At 36.1% G+C, this 21,810-nt stretch overlaps 1 protein-coding gene across 1 annotated transcript in view; it reads left to right on the forward strand.

Moving 5' to 3' along the window:
- The first annotated feature begins 5,402 nt into the window (after window positions 1-5,402).
- Window positions 5,403-21,810, forward strand: part of LOC149801643 (regulator of nonsense transcripts 1-like) — an 81,873-nt gene continuing 65,465 nt past the window's right edge. Inside the window, exons 1-3 of the mRNA XM_089955914.1 lie at window positions 5,403-5,752; window positions 12,491-12,630; window positions 14,983-15,072. Coding sequence (XP_089812040.1) covers window positions 5,570-5,752; window positions 12,491-12,630; window positions 14,983-15,072 — 413 coding nt within the window. The 5' untranslated portion in view covers window positions 5,403-5,569. The remainder of the gene's footprint in view (window positions 5,753-12,490; window positions 12,631-14,982; window positions 15,073-21,810) is intronic.

Here is a 21,810-nt window from a genome sequence, read left to right on the forward strand (position 1 = left end):
CATTCAGTCAGGGATAGTTTATTTTCACCACCTGTGATCTGATCTCGTTTTAGTGATATTTTCATTCCACAGTTCTTTGCTGAATGGGATTAAAGCTTTTTAATCTGACCAGGAGTCAGACTGACACTAACATGATGATATGACATTATAATATCATTAGCGATTTCATTACATGTTCAGAAAATATTACATATTTTTTCACCGGAACGTCAATAACTCTCATTCTTCCACCAGCACCTTCAAGTAACATCGAATTTTCACTGAGTATGACAGCAATTGCTCTGAAACTAACACGAGCACATGGATTTAGGCTAGCTTGAAAATGGACATCAACAACAGACTCACTACTTAAATCAAGATGTTCCAAAGAGAAGTAATAGATCCGATACCGATTTATAAAATATATCTGTGATATTTGCAAACCAGTATCTATATTTGGATCAAGTCCCATAAATGCCATCAAACGATGGGATGCACGTGCTACATGATTATATTCAAAATTCAATAATATATCTTCAGATGTTTCTTGATGTCCGTTTATTTTTTTTATAAAACATCACTAACTCCAAGATCGTCGAATATCATATGACTATGATTCTGTGAGTTTAATCGATCAGAATTATGAAAAGCAATAATGATATGTCTTGGTGCAGAAACAACTTGCTGGGATGCTATATGCCATGTAAATAAACCATTAACGTTGCTCTGAACACTATCCGTGGTTACTGTTAACCATGACAACAATGATTTACCACCTGAATCCATAAAAGAAAGTAATCTTTGTTCTTGAGCAATTGTTGGAGTCATTACCGGCATCCATAACGAAGGTTTTGTCAGCATTACTTTACCAGCATCAGCTCATGGAGCTCGCCAGATAGCATCATTATCATCACCCTTTCTGACAAGTACAACTGTGTGTTTAGCCCCAAAGATAACTTTTCTAACGTTTCTACAAAATCCAAAGATGTGGGATAGTCGAATTGCGCATGAAAATCTTTTACGATCGCCTTCAACGCACATTGAAGTCTTGCAAATCCTAGATTGTAATACGGATAATTGGAAATAATCATAGTTTCTACATCAACAGGTGCGTTTCCAGCAAAGTTTTTTGGCCGTGCCATTATAAATTGATTATGATCGGGGTCGTTAGAATCATCTTTAGCGAACATCATTGTCGGCCAGCTGATCTTGTATGATCATCAGAATACATAGGCAAACCTAATATTGTTGTAGCAACATCAACGTCTTTCTGAATCGTTTCAATATTTTTTCCATGAATCATATACGTAGCACTGTCAAAGAGCGCCGTAATACCATTATTGACAAAACCGATGCTATAATTAGCCTCGTATACAGTATCATCTGTTTTTATAATTTCACCTTCTACCTCAGGAAAAGACCCAGCGGGTAGAAAGTATCTACTTGTATCTTGAACTTGTAATTCAATTTTTCCATGCTGATTTGGTTGTCGTGCGTGATAAGAATAAAACTGATAATCACTTACCGATTCGTCTTTAAGAACTGTTGCGTCCATATCATTCGCTGGAACGGATATACGCTTAAACATCTTTATTATATTTATTATCATCTAAAACGAAGGCGACCTACCGAAATAAAACTTGTACTCATTTTTTCTTTTTTTTCTTTGGTATGGCTATTCCTGCTTCACCAGTCATCTCTGCTAGTTTTTGATTTGCGCCTTGATTAATTATTTTACTGATATTTGCAGGCATGACTTCGGCGCTGGCCAGTTTCACTGGTTGTGGTTTTCGTCGTATTAATCGTGCTAGTCTATCCTTGATTACCGAGAACACTTTACCGGCAACACCACCAATCGCGCCAGGAATTTTTTCACGAACAAGATCAATAGATTTCATTCCTAGTTGTTATGCAAGCGGTATTGCCTTCGGGGCTATCCTTCTGAATAGACTTTGAACAACATCGCCGAGCCCATCACCGTAAATCGCTTTATAAGTAGGTAATCACGAATTTATCACCCTGACCATGATCGGTCCACGTCACCTTATTTATTATTTATTTATTTAATCACTGCACTGTGATAATCATCAACGATTTCATCGATAACAGACCGATACACATCGGTGTCCATGATACCGCCTGTAAATAATCTTCGACAAATATCAGCTGCTTCATTAATAATTTCTGGGGAATTATTTCCAGTACGTTTCCCTCCAGTTAGAATTTCTAATCGTTCGACATCAGCAAGGATGTTATTGGGACAAGCAATAAGACCACTTCACTTTGTAGTTAGGGAAGAAAAATCACTTCCAGTAGCGCCAAAAGAATCATCGCCAGGATCTCTGTCCTCACTTACTGTTTCTTCTGTTTTTTCCTTACTTAGTGAAGAACGCAATTTCTCCCATCGTCTAGTTTCTTTATATCTAAATTCTTCTCTTTGATTCTTTTCTTCTTCTCTTTCCTTCATTTCTTTTTCTCTCTGTTTCCTTTCTTCTCTAGACTTTTCAAGTTCCAACATCATCTCTTGCTGCGGTGAAGAAGACTGTTGTCGTTCTATTTTGTTGTTGTGGCGGAGAAGGTTGAAAAGACTCTTTTTTGTTGAAAAGGTTCTGGTTGTTTTTGTTGATGAAATTTGTATTTTGATGGAAGAATTGGAGTGGAAGAAAGTCGTGTTTGCTGTTCTATTTGTCGCTGAGCTGGAGAAAGTTGATAGGAAGGTTCTTGCTCAGGATATTCTGGTTAAGAAGATTTGACTTCCTCATCAATCTTGATGTTTTTTCCTTGTTATTCAATCATTTTGTGATATTGACCTACTCCAGTAATAAAAGTTTGATAAATCGGATCATTCACGCTGGCTTGGTGGATACAAAACACCCAATAATTCAAAATTTCACGATTTTTACCCTTACTATATTCAGATTTTAAATATCTACGCCTTTGAGAAAAACTTTAAGCAGCAAACGCACCTAATTCAAGTATATCAAAAAGTTTTTTTCATTTGTTGTATACCTTTCTCAGTAAATTTGTTCTTAAAACTAACTCTTTTCTCTCTTTTTTAGTGTTATCTTCGTTTTTTCTTCTCCTTCGTCAACTTCATCCCCCGAGTGGTGGTTGAGCAGCAAGTTGAGCAGCGGCTATTTCCGCTGGAAGATCTCTCAAAAGCTCCTTTGATTTTTTAGTTCTTTTTGCCATTTTTTCAGTTGCTTCTGCAATTCTTTCAGTAACTTTTGTAACAGACTTAAATAATTGTTATGTGCATTCTGCAAATTCAACTTGAGATTCTTGACGTTCTTGTAGTTTTTGTCTAACAGAATTATGAATGTAAATAAATTTTTTGATTGCTTCTAATCTCTCTCGAGCTAATCTAACTGTATAATACTCCTAAGCTGGTGCCATTATTGATATAATACTGATTTAGTTATAGCAGCAGAAGGGGTTCGATCTCAATGAAACGTCACGGTGGGTAAACAAACGCGCATATGTTAAAAAAACACTAGTGACTAAAAAGTAACAAAAAACTAACCCAATTAGAGAAACTCTCAGTTAGTTAGAGGCTTCGGTTTTGGCGTTATTGACCTTATATTTTTATTAACGTATGACGCCTTATTTTTCAAAAAATGACTCTCCAGCAAAAAGTTTGTTCACCCCCTCTGCTGCTTGAAATATTATCGAGTTTTACCGGACAGTTTATGAACCAGGGACAGTATATACCTACACTGTGTCTTGATGGTATATCTACATGGTCCATTCGATGTATTTCTCACAGATCGCGTAGCATAAAATAAACGTGTATCGTTGTTTTCTATATAACAAACTTGTTTGTTTTCAATCCACTGAGGCAAATATACATATTAATTTCTTATAAGATGTTGGTAGTTATCTTTGCCCATTATCAGCTTTTCAAATTTGTCAAATATTCGTTTCGTACTTTCGCTTCTTTTCGGTCAAAATGTGATGTTTAAAATGTTACTTAAACACTCTATGGCATTTCACCTCTGTTGACTATGTTCATGTCCTAAGTTTGCATTTGATTCGGTCTTGAGTGGCGTTCTTCATACGTACGATCGCCAAGTCTATGCATACTTTTACAGAACCAAACTAAATGTTTTTGAAAATTTCATACAAACAATGATTGTGGTCCCGGTCAAATCTTTACTCATATATATATATATATATATATATATATATATATATATATATATATATATATATATATATATATATATATATATATATATATATATATATATATATATATATATATATATATATATATATATATATATATATATATATAGTTAATCATTTAATAATAACTGCTAAGGTGTGTGAAAAATACAATATTCAACTTTTCAGTGCCTATAGCATTTGCTCCGGTAGTAGTTTCACTGCAACTTAACCAATATTCCACACCTGGTGGGGTCCTACTCAAGATCCTATAAAGATATACATTAAATTCTTTTTGCAGATTTCACGCACCATTGTAACTATAAAATATATTAACATGAAAAGTGACAATATTTTATTTTCGCTGAATTTTTATTATTTTCTATCCATCTGTCTGTGTTGTATTATCTTTGTACTTTAAAACTTTTCATTTATTCTTAGTAGGATTATAACAATATAATGTAGTTTTACTGTGATATAGTAGGTGAATGCAGTGGCGTTGCTAGAGGGGTGCTGGGGGTGCGGACCGCACCGGGTGACACCATCTCAGAGGGGTGACACCAAAATGAAAAATTGCAAATTTTACAGAGCACACACTGCTCGGTCTAGTCGGATTTCATAAGCGGATAACCGATCACAGTTAAATACATGACTAGCAGGCACAGCTGTGGCGTCGCTAGGGTGATGCGGGGGGTGCGGACTGCACCTGGTGACACCATCAGAGGGGGTGACACCAAAATGACATTACTAAGGATTCTGTATGGTCTGTTACGGAAGGAGGACCATGGGGGGTGACACAATGAGCTTCCGCACTGGGTGACACCAACCCGAGTGACGCCACTAGGTGAATGAGGGCAGTGATTTTATTATTTTGGAAAGAATGTTATCAAGCACAATCAGTGAAATAAATATCGCTGTTTCCGATGATTACTTTATGTCAGAAAACCTGTCTAGTTAGACATATTAGCGAGAATGTCGAAATTCATTCAAATAAAGGATCTGAAACCACTACAACAGTAAACATCATTTCATTTTCGAAAGTCTTTCTTACTTTTTTAAAGAAAAAAGTGAGGATACAAATGTAAACATGTGATGTGAGATGTTTTCTATTTAATATTTATTCGAAATCTTAAATTTAACAACGGTACGGAATATTCCTATGAGGGTTCATATTTCCGCATTCTCTCAGATTCGTTTCGTTTTAAAGGCTAGAAGAATACGTCACCGAAACTTGAGCTCTACGTCAGTCTAAAACTGCTATGTGTGACGTAAGCAGGCAGGGAACGAAATGGCGTGAGTCGACGTGCTGTTACTTTCTGTTATAATTTTAATTTGTCTCGGTCATTTTGGTCGCTTAGGAGTTAGAATTAGGGGCGCATGAACTATTTCGAGAGTCATCTTCAAAAGTGACTAAGTGAAAGAAATGAGTGTGGACGCCTACGGGCCGAATTCGCAAACTTTGACCTTCCTCGATCCCGAGGAAACCGATCTTCTCGGAGCTGACACGCAAGGATCAGAATTTGATTTCACAGACTTCACTCTGCCATCCCAGACACAGTCACAGACCCAAGCTTCACAGATTGAAAATGGCCCGAGTCAAAGCCAGGTATTGATGTACTCAGTTTGAGTATTTTTATTGATATTTCTTGCATAAAAGTCCAGTTTCGTTAAAACCTGTTGGCATGGGAAACCAGTAGTCCTACAGTGCAAGACGCATCCTCAGATTTTTGCGTTGTTTGGGTAGCAGTTGTGTAGCGTGTTCTGAGGTCGACTAACATCGGAACGAAATGTAAAATTTTCAGGAATATCTCGTACACTTGGCTGCACATATCGACGCTTATCTACAAATTAAAAGTCGTGTTGGTATAGTCGGACTTTACTTTAATGTCCTTTTTTTTTTTCCTAACACATATTCTGACATAAGAAAATAGACCTGTTATCAAGTTAAGTTGACCTACAATTGGTTGGAAAGCAATGCAAGCTGGGAATGCCGAAATCAGATTCAGTTGAAATAAGTTTAGCAAAACAGTTAAGAATATACTAATATGGAATAAAGTGTTTGGAAATCTTCCTTTCATTCAAGATACTTAACATCCTTTTAACCAATTTCAGCATTCCTAGCTTCCATCACTTCTCAGTTAAATTCTAGGTCAGTAGAGCTTGAAAACATGTCCATTTGCTGCAGTCAGAATTTGAATTTGTTAGAAAAAAGACATCAGAATAAGTAGAGACTAAAGCAACATGACTTTAATTTGTTGAAAAGCATCGATATAGGCTGCCAGGTGTGCCAGGCTTTACATATTTGAAATGTTTACATGTATTTTAAAAAGCAAAACAACTTGGTTTAAACTAATCAAGTCTGAGTTTCCTTGAAGCTTACAACCCCCATTTTTGATATTTGGACATTTATGTTCGGCTGTAGGGTCCGACCCAAGTTTCTATCAAGAAGTTGGAATTTGCTGACATTGTGCAGCGGTGGCATTGGTAACTTACTAACCAGCCTAGCAAACTTGAACAACTATGACATGCTCATGTTGCTGCAACAGTGTCAGGTCTGGTCATTGTTCACACAATAAATATGTTGAGAAGTTTTTGTTTCTTTCCACTACAAACATTACCTGACTTTCATTTTAATATTTTCTAAATATTTTCTTGCAACAACATTGGGGATGGGTTATTATTGATACCACATGACTATTGACCTCTGATGTCGTTGACATGTAAGTTAGTAGTCATGTGACTAGCAATGCAAATGGGAAGTTTCAGGTCAAATTTAATATTCATCTCATCTGTCAGCAGATTAAAGACATAACGAATATTTATATTAACAATTTATAAGACAATTATTCCTATTGCTGTAAATTTCATGCAGGTTTGACTTGATGTATGGTCATTTAGGTTTGTTTAGCAGTAAGTTGACATATATTTATGACACAACAATATTTCTGCAGGGGAAAAAGTATCCTAATTGGAACTGCAAGTTTAGTACTGGGATAGCAACTTTGTTGTAAGGAAGCATGCCTGGCTAAATCTTCAATAATATTTAGACTCTCCTTTTTATAAATTGTATATTTTCTTTTAGAAAACAGACAATCTAATAAAGTGGTACTTCCCAGATGCATCAATGTCTGCCATTATTTCCCCCATGACAGGTTGGCTGACAGTTTTGTACTGATTTTATGAAGAATATAATGCACGTTTCCAGTTAAATTCTTTAGATTACTGATTCGGTTCTTCAAACAATAAGTTTCTGTTTAGAAACTATTGTTTAAGTTCTGAACACAAATTTATATGCTTCTGTCATCAAATTGTAACTTGTGGACGTCGGGCAGTGATAGTTGCTAACAGTTGCCAACTTACTTTGGGAAAGGGTTAACCCATTAGCTACAACTGCTGCATCAAAACGTCACCTGTAAATAGCTCCTGAACCACACTGGCATATATGCAGTGTCGATAAGCCTAGTTTAGTACCCTGGTGTCGCTAATGTTCGTATAGTTCAGTAATCGAAACCCCAGTGTTACATCTGTGTGGACATGACCGCTGTGTTAACGTTGATTGGTTGTAAGTACAGAAGTTTACATATTTTTTTATTATACATCCAATGAAAGGACTGTTTACTCAACATTTTGATACGAGTATGAAAGCTGAGAGGTTAAGTTCAGACATACTGTAATGGCTCTTCTGCACTTTATGAAATAGGTGAAGTTGAGATACACAAAGCTGGATTCCGATTCAGATATGAGTGACTTTAAAGGGTTCAATGCAAGTGATATCAAAGAATTTAATGGATCATTTTTAGAAAATGGATCAAATATTGATGTTAGTCCCATTTCAACACCAGATGTAAGTGATTTTTAATCGGATGACGAGGCAGACATAGTCCCACTTGCACAATGGAATGATGTCCTCACCGTCTTAGAGATAATAATAATGAGGACTTTGTATAGCGTCTAATCTTTAGAAGCTCTAAGCGCTTTCCAACATTAGACAACATCTATAAGATAAAAAACATATAATAATATTACAAAAACAAACGCCATCAAGTTAGAAAAATATTAAAAAAATAAAAAACATGCTGAGAATATTTAAGGTAGGAAACATTATTAGGTCTTTAAGTTTGTTCTTGCAGTCGAAATAAGTGAGTTTTGAGAGCACTCTTGAATGTGATCACTGTCTTTGTGTCTAAGTTCACTGGGCAATTCATTCCACGTTGCTGGGCCTTGGTATGAAAAAGAACGCTGTCCATATGACTTTGTTTTCATAGTGGGATTAATGAGTATACGATTGTCAGAAGAGGAGCATAAGTATCTTGCTGGTGTGTAAACATGGGTGAGGTCGGATAGGTATGTTGGACTAGAGTCTGACAGTGAAACGTAGCACAGAGAATAAATTTTGTGTTTGATTCTGGATCAAATGGATAGCCAGTGTAGGGTACAGAGCAGCAGGGAGGTGTGCTCTATCGTGGTACTCTAAGTATGATCCGAGCAGCTGTGTTTTGAACTTTTTGAAGTTTCTGGATTAGTTATTGAGATGACCCAGATAGAATTGAGTTACAATAGTCCAGTCTTGAAAGTACTAATGAGCACACAAGTGTTTTAGCGGCATCAGCTGAAAGATATTTGCGAATTGAGCTGATGCGTCTCAGCTCAAGATATGCTGCCTTGCATATGTTCATGACATGTTGGTGCAGTGTGAGAGTACTGTCCAGAGTAACACCTAGGTTTCGTACTGATTGTGTGAATTTAATGTTGGTGTTGCTGATATTTATTGTTTGAGGTAAAGGAGGTGAATGAGAATGGCTTCAGTTTTATCATCATTCATCTGCAGCTTGTTACAAGTCATCCATGATTTCACATCAGAAATGCACCTTTCTACACCTTGGATGATAGCATCAACTTCAGTTGGGTGGCTAGATTTGTATATTTGGGTGTCATCAGCGTACAATTGGTGAGACACTGGATGATGATCTATGATACGTGAGAGCAACTGAGTGTACAGAATGAAGAGAACAGGTCCAAGGACACACCCTGTGGAACACCACAACATAGATCAACTGGGCTGGAGTTTATTCCATTTGCAGATACAATTTGTGTCCTGTTGACCAAGTAGGACTTGAACCACAGTAAGGCTGTATCATGAATGCCAAATACATGCTGGAGATGGTGAAGTAATATATTATGGTCTGTTGTGTCAAATGCTGCAGACAAATCAAGGAGGGTGAGGACTATAATCTTTCCGCTATCCAATGCAGAGAGAATGTCATTAACTACTTTTAAAAGAGTAGTTTCAATACTGTGGCAAGGGCGATATGCAGATTTTACATTGCTAAAAAGACTGTTTGAATTTAGATGAGATACAAGCTGGGATAGAACAACCTTTTCTAAGATTTTTGATATGAATTGGAGATTAGAAACTGGGCGGTAGTTCTTTAAATCATTCTGGTCTAGTGTTGGTTTCTTCAGCAGAGGCTTTACAGTGACAGTTTTGAAAAATGATGAGAGAGAGGTATTAATAACATCAGTTAGTGAAGGCAAAGCTGGATCTAAGCACTCATGCAGCAGTGGTGTTGGAATGGGATCAAGTTCACTTGACTTTGATGCACTCTTCATCACGATTGTACGTTCAAAATCCATAGAGACTGGTTCAAATGCTGCTAATGGTTGCCGCTCAAATTCTGTATCCCAACTCTATGGTGATGATGAGTCAATTGAAATTGTGGTGTCAAGCTTATCTCTAATGGTTTGGACTTTGTCACGGAAGAAATTTGCAAACATGTCTGGAAGGACAACTTGAGAGAAGGCAGTTGGAAGTGGTGTTGATTTGTTCCTTGACATTAGCTTGTTAGTAGTCTCAAATAGCTCTTTGCAGCTGGAACTTTCCATGATCTTAGTAGTGTAGTGGGCTGAATTCACTGTATGGACTATATTTGTGACATTCTTCTTAGCGACTTCATAGATTTGCTTATGAATAGTGAGTCTGGTGGAAAGCCAGAGCCTCTCAGCTTTACGGTGGTCTCTTTTAGCAGTGCGAAACTGGTCCCTAACACTGCTATACCATGGAGAACACTTTTGAATTGGTACTCAGCACTTGGTAGCTGGGACATGTTTGTCAAGCACTGAACGCAGACAGTTATCAAGTTGTTCTGCGGTAGGAGGTAAGCAAGTTGTTAGGTTAGCTTGGATGTCGTGCATTAGTTTGGTTCTATTTATCATACAGAGGTTTTTCTTAGTAGCAGATAAAGGTGGAGGGTTAGGGACTGATTTGTCAAGATGGCATATAATGCAGAGGTGATCTGATGCAAGGTCATGGGATACCAGGGAGGACTATAGAATGTTATCAGGTCTGTGAAGAATCCGGTCAAAAATGTGACCATGTTTATGGGTGGGTTGGTTAACTGACTGAGGTTGAAAACATTAATGGAATCTATGAGTTTTGATGTATTTAAGTTTCCGGGACAGTAAAAGTGAAAGTTGAAATCTCCAAGAATAATCAGGTTGCCACCTATCGAGTTTGCATTGTCCAGGAGATTCGGAAACTGCTTCAAAAAGAGAGAGTCAGCCAGCTTGTTTTTTTTCTACTAGGAGGAGGGCGGTATAGGCAGAAAAAATGGACAGACCTTTGCTCCAGTGTGAATGTGGTTTGGTGTAGTTCAAACTGTGTGTGGTTGAAATTGAATGTTGTGTTGTAGTTAAGATGTTTTATCATGGGGTTCTTTCAGATGACAGCAATTCCACCTCCGTGAGAATTACAGGGGAACGACTTGATGGAGTAACCAGTGGGTGTTAGATCTGCACACTTGGGTTCATCGCCTGATGTTTTTAGCTATATTTCTATCAGGAAAAATATGTCAACATTTTGGTCGTTGATAAAATTAACTATTTCTGTGCGCTTTTCCGGTGGTCCTACTGACTGGACATTGAATAATGCAATGCGTATAGGTATTTCTTGGATAGTTGACACAAAGGTTGATGAATTAATAGGGATTTGAATTAGGTTATCTATATTAAGGATCAACATTTTTTTAAATTGTTGAGCCGAAATAAGGGAGGTGACTGGGATTCTTCTTCCTGTTCTACGCGGGCCAGCTTTGAAACATCTTTTTTCGCTTCTGTTTACATTTAGGTAATGATGAATGTAGTCCCAGTTCGTTTAGTCTAGAGCACAATGTAGAGTGGAGAGCCAAGGAGTGATCATGTAAAGCAATTAATGAGGGTCCATCGTAGCATAAACGGGTTGACTGGCAAGTATCACGTGATGGTGGAGCAAGACAGCTGAGAAAAAGTCTAATTATTCTCGTTTCCAAAACAAGGAGATGAAGAAACACATACAAATTTAACAGACAATACATAATGAACACAATAACAAAGATGAAAACAGGCAACAAGCACAAATATCATGAAAACGGCACTAAAAAACGGAACAGCTGCTTCAAGCCGGTTAAGCGATAGCTGCCATCTTCCCCATGACTTGGACCACTAAGCAATGAAAAAGATTTTTTTCGTGAATGTCTGGTGTAAAAGCTTGTGAAAGAAACAAACGATTATGCCAAGAAAATAGGGGACCAAAAGCAAGACCTGAAATGGTATGAAATCAGCATCACGGAGATGTGGGCATATCTTGGAATATACATTGTCATTTATGTATGGATAATGACTGTTTTGAGAGGTACCACTCTCAACTTCGTAATTAGAATGTGGATTTCATTAATGTTTTTATATGTACCTATGTAATTATTGGATTTATTTTATGGGATTCAAAACTTTTTACATGACTGGGATTTCTTGTATAATGGGATGTAACAGTATATAAAGTGGAAATACATGAATAACAGACACTATACAAGTTAGCTGTTTTTTATTTCACTGAAATCCAGCAAAAACTGAGGAAATAATTAAGACAAATGTAACCCAGTTTTTATTGTCAGTTTCTGTAGTCAGCCTTGATGATGCTCCTGTATTCATCCTAGCAACCAGCCTCAGTAGTCTCAGTAACTGATATGATAGCACACAGCAGTAGTGAAACTGCACAGCAGCTGTAGCTAAAGGGTTAATGGTCACTCAGCTATTAAAATAACATGCCTGTGAATGGGTAAGAGTTTGTAGGGGCATTTGTTGTAAACACAAGCTGTTTGATGGCTTGATGCATGCTTTACAGTTTGCCTTGAGCTACGGTTTTTAAATATGGTCACTCAGTATACAGAGCCTTAGAAACTGTTGTCCAACTTCAAAATCGAATTGTCCAGGATGTCAGTCAAGATGGAGGAACAGCTTATAAATGGACTTTTTGAGATTCAGTAGTATAGATGTATACTTTAATTTTGAATTCATTTTCGTTCTTGTTTAGGTTAATGGCATTGACACTGTGCTTCAAAATGGACTGGACAAGGGAATTAACTCCATTGGTCAAGGAGTAGGGGAACTAACCTTTGAAGAAGATGAAGAGGAACAGTTTTATATGAAGGATCTGCCAAAACACGCCTGCTCGTAAGTATGATATAAAAGCACCATTTTTACTGGAGTTCTCCACTCATTATCTTGTTTTCCAGTGGTTCAGATTGCTAATCATGCTGAGCATTAAGTTTATTCAGATACCTTTTGTATTAATTCATGTCTTGTGTCAGATTCCAATATGTTTTCACTCATCCTTCTCAAAGCATAGTTTGTCTCTCTGCTGGTAAGAAGCAAATGGAAATGGCAGATAAAGCATGGTGAACATTGCGTTCTTTGTCTTCTTCAATGAATAGGAAACACCTGCTCAGGAAAAAATAAATGGTAGATTTCAAATACTCGTATATGCAAAGGGAATAAGTCTATGACAGTGTTTGCTTTGATTAAATAATTGATTTCAGGAAAGATGGTGAGTCTGTCCATTCCTCACATGAGAAGTAAAATACACCAATTATTTTGGAATCCGCTGAACAGACAGATGATGTTGATTTGCAACAAATTTTTCCTCCACATAGACATCACTATAAGCTGTCATAGTGCAGACATCATAGCGATAAGACTGAAAAATTGGTAAAGCTATGTTAAAAATCCAAATCACACGCACACACATCTTTGTGCCTGGTCTCCCATCTAAGTCCTAAGCAATCACAGTTGAAGCTGATAGCCCTAGTGAGAAGGCAGGAAACACGGGGCTATTAACTTTTACCATTTGTTCAAACCGTCTTAGGGAAAGATGAAGGAAAAGGCCCAGTAATTAAATTATATGAAAGAAAAATTTATTTATATGGTAGAATCATTGAAAAAGTAAAATGTGAAGATTGGATATAGTTTGGAAAGCCCAGTAAAATGGTTTGACAAAGTACAGATACCTATTCAACTGGAAAAATAAGTTAGGACATTGGCTTTGGTTGACAGTACTGTTATTGTATATATATGTGTGTGTGTGTGTGTATATATATATATATATATATATATATATATATATATATATATATATATCCCGCTGTCAACAAATGTGTCACTACACAAGTCACTGTCATATTCATGGTTGCCAGTAGCATGTGGCTTGATAGTTGTTTGCATGCCGCATGTACATGGCCTACATCCTACATTTTGGTCAGCTGGAGGTAGCTATCATGTTGCCGAGGCATCCAAGAGGATGAGGCTGTTAATAGGAAAATGAAAAAAACATGAACAAAATAAAATGTTTAACAAACATCTTTGTGACCAAATATATATGGTTTCAAAAGATTCAAAATTCAGTATGCTTTTATGTCACCTGTGGTAGCAATTGTAAGCCTAAACATTTTTCCTGTAAAGTAGAAAGTTTCTCATCACATTAAAAGCTGATGCAGACTTCCTTTGATGAAGGGTGCATGTGTTATTGGTGTGACCCCTAAATGCGAAATTTCGAATACCAAACAATGTCGGTTTGTTAATGTAAGGTTAGAAAAATCAAAACCCATTTAAAAAATTGGAAAAGAGAATATGAAAGTAATACAGCACTTTGAGCACATGATTGTGCTCGTTGCAGAATTCCAGTTCACAATCATTCAACAAAAGTTACACACATAGACTTGTGCTGAACAAAAATAATTTTTCTGTACATTTTGTGTTTCAATCCTGGTTCTAATCCATATAAACTTTGCCCATTGTGGCAAGAATGTTGACCAGCTGCAGAGCCAGGTTAGTAGCGAAAATTGTATCTTTTTCATATCTGTCGTAATTCTGGCATGTAATATATAGATTAGGCTTTTTTGCCACTTGAATTTGTAATAACAATAATTGTGCTTTTAATTCTCTAGGGGTTGGCATGTATGTGTTAAAGCAAGAATGAGCATTGTAAACAATATTGTATAAAAAGGTAAGATGTAATAGAGCCAGGATGCAAGTCATTTTCCTTCCAAATACGTTAAAAGTTGACAAGTCTAGGAATTTCCAAGTGCAAAACTAATCTATTACATTCAGATGGAAGTAAAGGTTTACTATTAATAATGATCTCAGTATTTAATCCACAATCATATGGAAATATTAGCTATGTATTGTGTTGTTTACAAAATAAATGTCACTGGTCACATATAATATTAACTTGGTTTTTTGGACAATGCTGGAGTATAAAATACAGATGTACATATAATTGTGGAGAAATGCCAACAAATAATACAAATTAAATATACTTAACATATGGTGTTTTGTATGCCCAGAGGGCAAGAATAGCAAGATACGATAGAGAAAAAATGATTAAAGTTTGATTATTATTTCTTGTCCGATTTGTTTTAAAATGGGAGAAAAGCACTCATCTCAGGCTATTTCCTTATAAAATTTTATTTCTCCAATTTTGAAAATGAAGTCAGAGAAAATGAATAGAGAATCTTATTAAAATTACAGATACTGTGGTGTTCATGACCCGTCTTGTGTTGTCTATTGCAACACTACCAAGAAATGGTTCTGCAATGGCCGTGGGAACACTTCAGGAAGGTAAGAAAGCTTTCTACCAATTTATGTAACTTCTCAATAACTTATTGTTATGCATCTAATGCACAAGATTTTGCAGCTTTTCCAGGATATACTAAAGTTCACTTGATGTCTTTAAACGATATATGACCAAATTTTCTTGATACTGGATTTTAGGATGGTGGGCATTGTCCCATTGTAGTTGTGCACCATGGTGAACCTGTGATGTTGACATTTTATATACATCTTTTGTTTTAAATTTTAAGATTTCAGGAGCCACATCATTGTTTTATATCATAATTCATATGCGATCTCTTCGCCAAAATGATAATAAACTTTTTCTCAGTTTATTTGTGTCTTTTACCAGAAAGAAAAGTATTTTTCTATGTACAAGAAAAATTCATATACTGTATATGAAATTTCAGGAACCACTCCATGATTGCCTTATATTTAAATTCTTATGTAATCTCTCTTCCCCAAAATGAGAGTAAACCTTTTACACATTATGTTTTTAGATGCTCAGTTGTAATAAAATCTGTGCAAGTTGTAAAATCAATTCCAGGAGGTTTTGTATCAAGATACAGTTTTCTAGTTATCTTTTTTCATATAAATATCTAGCAATCTTGTAATAAATATGCAAATGAGTAACAGATCTCTTGAGTAATTGAAAATGATCAACACATCAAGTACTTGGATAATTATTTTTTATCCTGCGTAAAATTGTAATATAAAACTGGACGTAACAAAGACATAACTTTCGTCTTTGCTGCAGTGACAAGATAAGACTAAGCACTCTCCCCATCCCTTAAATGGGAAACAATGTCAAGTACCAGCCAAATTGATGCCAGGTATCAATCCCATTCACAGGTCTCGGAAATGCTTAAGCATGCATATTTGGACACAAATGTTTTATCTGGGATGCAGAAAATCACTTATGCAGGAGTCCTCCGTACGCACGCAATTGCTTGGTGGCAAATTCAAGTGCTTGCCAGTCCTGCCTCAACCACCTGAGTGGGAATATGTGTTGTTCAATTGATCATTTTAGCTGTGCTGATATTTACAATGAGATCATTCAGTGGCTGAAAGACCTCCAGATATACATGTTGACATTGTAAGAGTAGATCAGAAGAACATGACCCAATGGCAGCAAGTTCAAAGACTTTGACTAGCTGCTCAGTGGTGCTGATAGTTACAATGACTGAATTCAGTGGTAGAAAGACCCGGTTATGTACATGTGTATAAGAGTATTAGCTTTCATTATTGTGTTCATTTCCAAGAGTAGTTGAATAAGTATTGCATGTGACCTCAGTACTGAGCGTTAGGCAAAATGCTGTTTGCAAATTTGGATAAGTATTTTGGGGATAAAAGGCAAATTGATGAAGATTGTAATGAGATTCAGCAGAGTGCTAAAGTTGCTAGAACTAATAGGTCGCATAGAACAAAAGAAAGTCTGTGATGCCTAGCTTAGTGCTTGGAATAAGACCATTCCTTCGTCTGGCAGAATTGACTCTCACTCTAATGAACAAACAAGAGCTCTGTCAGTGGTGTTCAGAAGTCAGAAAATTAAACTCATTTTGCAACCACTGGTTCTTCTCATCTTGAAATTTAGTCACTATACGTATGCCCAATATGCTTATGGTAGGGGACTGTCACTTTTGCTGGTGGGACTCCTGTTTTTCCCAAAATACGTGTCCTGGACTCCTAATTTTAGAATCATAATGAAACCTCTGCCACAGTGGATTCAGTGAATGTTGCTGAGTACCAGTCCCACAGTAGAATTAGTGATGGGTGCTGAGGAGCAATAACAAGCAGGTATCAAGAGTACCAACTGTTTTCCCATTGACCTCAGTGCTACTGTTTTGGTGAAATAAATATACTTTCTATTCTACCTTAGCATGCATGTCACACACTGTCAAAGAGAACATTGGATGACAATTTGACAAGGACAGAACCATTGAAGAGAGATGACTCTGCTGCAGCTACACATGAATAAGAATTGTCCAGCTGCAACAGATATATTTTGAGTGCTGTGTATTACATTTAAATAAATTATTAAAATTACAAAATATGGTTTACATATAAATTAACATAATTTCACATGTTGCCAAGAGACTACACTTTATTTAAGGCATGACAGAAACTATAACTTTTACATCTGAAAACAATGTTCCATACACCTTAAACTGAACCCATCTGGGTTAGGTACAATTCATACCATTATACCAGCACCAGTCCCACATCTTTGCTAGCCAAGGTTCTGATAAATCTATCTACACCTTGGTGGATCGAACAGCTATATCAGTGCTTTGTCCTAGCAACATCTATTGGTTTTTGTATGTTGCCTCTCTTAGTATATAATTCCAACTAACCAATAGCATGGTTCATTATATATCAGCCAAAAACAGTGGTGGCAATTGAGCTAAATAGGATACTTGGTAAGATTAACATCGAAAGTATGACTATGTACCAGAGGGAAGCCAGTAGAGGTCTATTTGGGTGAAAGGTATTTGTGAAAACATGATCCAGCACTGGAAGAGTACTTATTTATCAGTCCGTTCAGTTTGTGTGTTCCCCTTTTCTCAATCATGTAGGAACACTGTTCAAATTTGAACAACTGAATTTTGATTGGATGCGGTGGATTGTCCAATGAAATTCAGACCCGAAGCACAGAAATATCTACTTGATGTGCCAAGGTGTAGATAGGGTTATCTGCACCTTGGCTAGCAAAGATGCCAATCCCACAGCAAATCTACTACTTACAATGATTTTAGATGAATTCTGAAAGTGGTCTGAACTTGTTATCACTGTTGAAAGTATATTGGTGTTCAGCCATATGACTATCAATGTACATTCCATAAGTGTGGTGAACCCTCCTGGTACATAATTAGTTTTACTCTTAAAATATTAACAACAGTTGATTTTTGTATCAACTTTAATACATGTGTGTCCATGAGATTATTAAACACATGAGATAGGATAGATGTATTGTGGGCACATACATAGATATATAAAGTATTTGCTAAATACACCTCTCCCTCGATAGCTCGTGCACAATGGTGTCCACAAACATAGGTTGTACTATAAGCGAGGCTCAAGTTACCAAGGGACCTCCACAAATTGAAAAAAAATCGCTTTTGGGGGGGAGGGGCATTAGGGAACTGTGCTGTTCATCGACTGAATCCTCGTTGATAATAATTCTTAATAACATGCTTTTTTTCTAATTAAGTTGTTCGTTATTCTGTTTAAATAACATTTATTTTCAAAATGTCCAACATATGAAAGATCTTTCCAACTGGCTTCAACATCTATCACATGTACACAAAAAAAAACCCCACTGTATTACATCACTGCCTTTTTTTTTGTTGACGAGTCTGGTTCCCTTTGTGATATTTGCTATAATCTTGCCAAATCGGGAGTCCACAGAGCAGGGAACTAGACTAGCTGTTGTTACACTACCAAACAAGATTCCTTTATGTTCAAAAACACGTGTTATTTATTTCATGAGACAATTGTCGACGTTGAAACTCAATTTTTGTATTGCTCAGTTAGTACAATATTGATGTCATGATTTCATTGGAATTAACAATGAAACTTCTTATCATCCTGGAGGATATCTCTAAGTGCAAGTACAAGAATTCTCTGAAACTCGCTTGCCCACAATGGTTCGTATCTGTGACATCAAGCTCTTTATTTTACGAAGTATTCATTTTGCTTAGCTTGCTTATTTTTTATCACAGTTATATGAAAGAGTTAAATTAGGTAGTTTATGTTACATACACAATAACATTTATAAGTGTTCGATTAATCAAATGAAGTGAGATCACCCGACATAAGGACCGGGGTGGCTGGATTTTAAGTTTGTAGGAATTTCGTGTCTTTTAACTTTTTATTCCACCTGCTTTATTTGATTCAAAAGACATAATTAACATGATAATACAAAGGAGGTCAGCTTTTAATTCAGTGCAACAATGCAACAAATACTTCCGGAAGTCAGTTATCAAAACATGGTTGGCACTTAATTAGGTTCTCAGAGAAATGCTCGCAGACATAACGGTAGATTGATGCACTGAGAAAATAAAAGATGGAACTAGAACACAAATTTCAGTTGATAACAAAATTATTTAATTTGTATTTATTTATCAAAGTACTGTCTCCACTTTTCTCCTGACTTGAATCTGATTTTTCTTGATATAGTACATTTTTTTAATCATCTCTGATCCAGGTTTTTTAAAACGGTCTGTTCGGTCCCATTCTGCAACGACCCTTGTAACATATTCATTCCATATATTAGTTAGCCCATGACTCTTGTAAAGAGTATTCTGATTGGTTAAATGTTTAAATTCATCCAATGAATCTTCTTGTAATGGAAACTGATGGCAATGGAAAGAAGTGAGTTTGCAAAAAATGTCGTCCCGAATTGTTGAGAGAGACCTTGACATGAGAAGTTTACGTAAAGGTTTAAAAAAGTTTTGGAAATGGCTGGCGTGAAAATTTGATGGAAATTTAGTTGGTCAGTTTATAAGAAAACTGGATGCTAGAGGACTGGCATTTTGTGACCTCTTCTCTATGTTAATCGCAGTTGGAAGAATTAGGAATGGCATCTACAAAAGAAGCAGCATACTGAAAAATTGAAGCTCAGAAGTCATCTGGAAAAACTGCAGTTAATTACTATAAGAAGAAAGATTTCTTGCATGAGAGAAGAGATGTAGCTCTCTGTCAGAATATGCACACTGCATGTCACCAATACAAACAGCAGCTTGAAAGGAAAAATGCTGTCATTGAGAAGGAAAAGAAACGATTGCACATTGAGCTCAAAAAGGAAGGCTAAACAAATCTTTGCCAATGCCGCACAAAGAGCTCGACTGAAATGTCAACAGGCTGTGTCCATTGGAGAAAAAGACAAGTGAATGTATAGGATTATTTGTATATAGTTGATGTACTTGGATGTTTATTTTACAGATTTGTTATGGAGAAATTTTTGTGACTTATTTACGATGTGAACACTGACATGCACATGAAATAACTTAATCACCAATAGTATTGGATAAAAATTCATGTGACAATAAATATTGTGAAATTATTAAAGTCAGGTTGAAACTTTCTGGTTAGTTTTTCAGATGATTATTTTGTTATATATTATGATCATAAGTTGCACCAGGAGCAGTTTTTTATGATTGTAACGGGGTGCTACTCCTCAAGAACCCATTGGGGGAGGACCCCCAGACCCCCCCTTTAAAAGTTTCAGCTTTTTGGTGGAATACCATAATCATGTGACATCTTCATTGATAAAAATTTCCTTACATTTCATTTATTGCAGTGTTCTAGGAATATCGATTGTATGACCTATTTTTAAATTTGATATTTCATAGTGTTGATTAAAATTTCCAGGTCCTATCTACCGTTTTTGATGATAAAGCAAGTGATACTTCAAAGTTTCCGTTAACAATTTTGATCACGATTTTCTTAAAGTTCAACAAATTGCAATACAATCTGCAGAATTTTGGTTTTGATACCACATCATCTTAAGAAGTACACACGAAAAGAAAATTGCTTAAAAAATATGGAAAATTGTGTTGCATTTGCAGATATTAATGATGACAATAACATGACATGATTTTATAGTTCTTTTTATGTGCTTTTGACAAATCATAATGTGTACAAGTACAGAGATGACTAACACCCTAAATTTGATACAAAAGTGGAGCTTTTATAATTTTTTTCCCTTGAGTAATTTTTATTTCTGGCGATTGTGGCACAAAAACAGATCTGCCAACTCTTACGATTTTGCTTAAGTCTTATGAAAATAACCCTTAAAATACGGACTTACTGCATACAAGCAAAAACTACGTGTTAATGATCGTTGCCGAAAAATCTGGATAATTGATTCATATGTGTTGTATTTGGATCCAGGTTTCATATTAAAATTAGTGAAATTAATTAGGGAACCAGACTAACTTTACAGCAGCATCCCAGATGCTTTAAACTGTACCCATTTGTTCATGCAAAGCATCTACATGATCAAACTGTTGACTATAGAATTTTTTTTAAATGGCATCCTGAAAGTGATGCATGTTAAGATGAAATGGAAAATAAGCCTCCCGAAAATGTTAATAATCAACACAAGAATAAAAAGGAATATTCAGATTCTTGTGAATAAAAGATGGACACAATTATGTTTATTGAACATCATGTGTCAATTTGAGTACATCTCGTGGCGGGAGATATGATTGCTTTTTACACCCACCTGAAAATTGGTTGTTCATTTGGATAGACATTTGATGTATTACAAAATCATTGTGAAAAAGCGGAATGACATCCTGTTACATCTGCAACACATTAATGGATATAGTATCCATATCCAGACTTGTATCTTAAACATAAAAACTAAAATTTCTTCTTTGCATTCACTTCAATTACATGTTCACAACATCATCTGTTGAAAGATGTAACACAAATTTTATGACATCAGATTCTGTGCCATAATTTTTAGCTTTACTGGTATTTATAGACCAGATGACTACTGACCACATAGATGTTGTGTTCATTCTTGTTGTTATTGCCATTCATTAGTGAGAGGATAGAAGGATACCCTTCATCTGCTTGACCACTTCATCTGGTCTGTAACCACATATCTTAAACAGCTGGGTACACCAAACTGTACATAAGCTGCCCATGTGATTTCCATTTGAGTGGTGTGTTACTGTTGTCCCTTGCCCAGGCATCCACATGAGAGGGTCAGTGACATTGTAAAATATTTTTTCA

The sequence above is a fragment of the Sinohyriopsis cumingii genome, chromosome 4 (genome assembly GCF_028554795.1).
Source record: "Sinohyriopsis cumingii isolate HCF-2022 chromosome 4, ASM2855479v2, whole genome shotgun sequence".
NCBI classification, from domain to species: Eukaryota; Metazoa; Mollusca; class Bivalvia; order Unionida; family Unionidae; genus Sinohyriopsis; species Sinohyriopsis cumingii.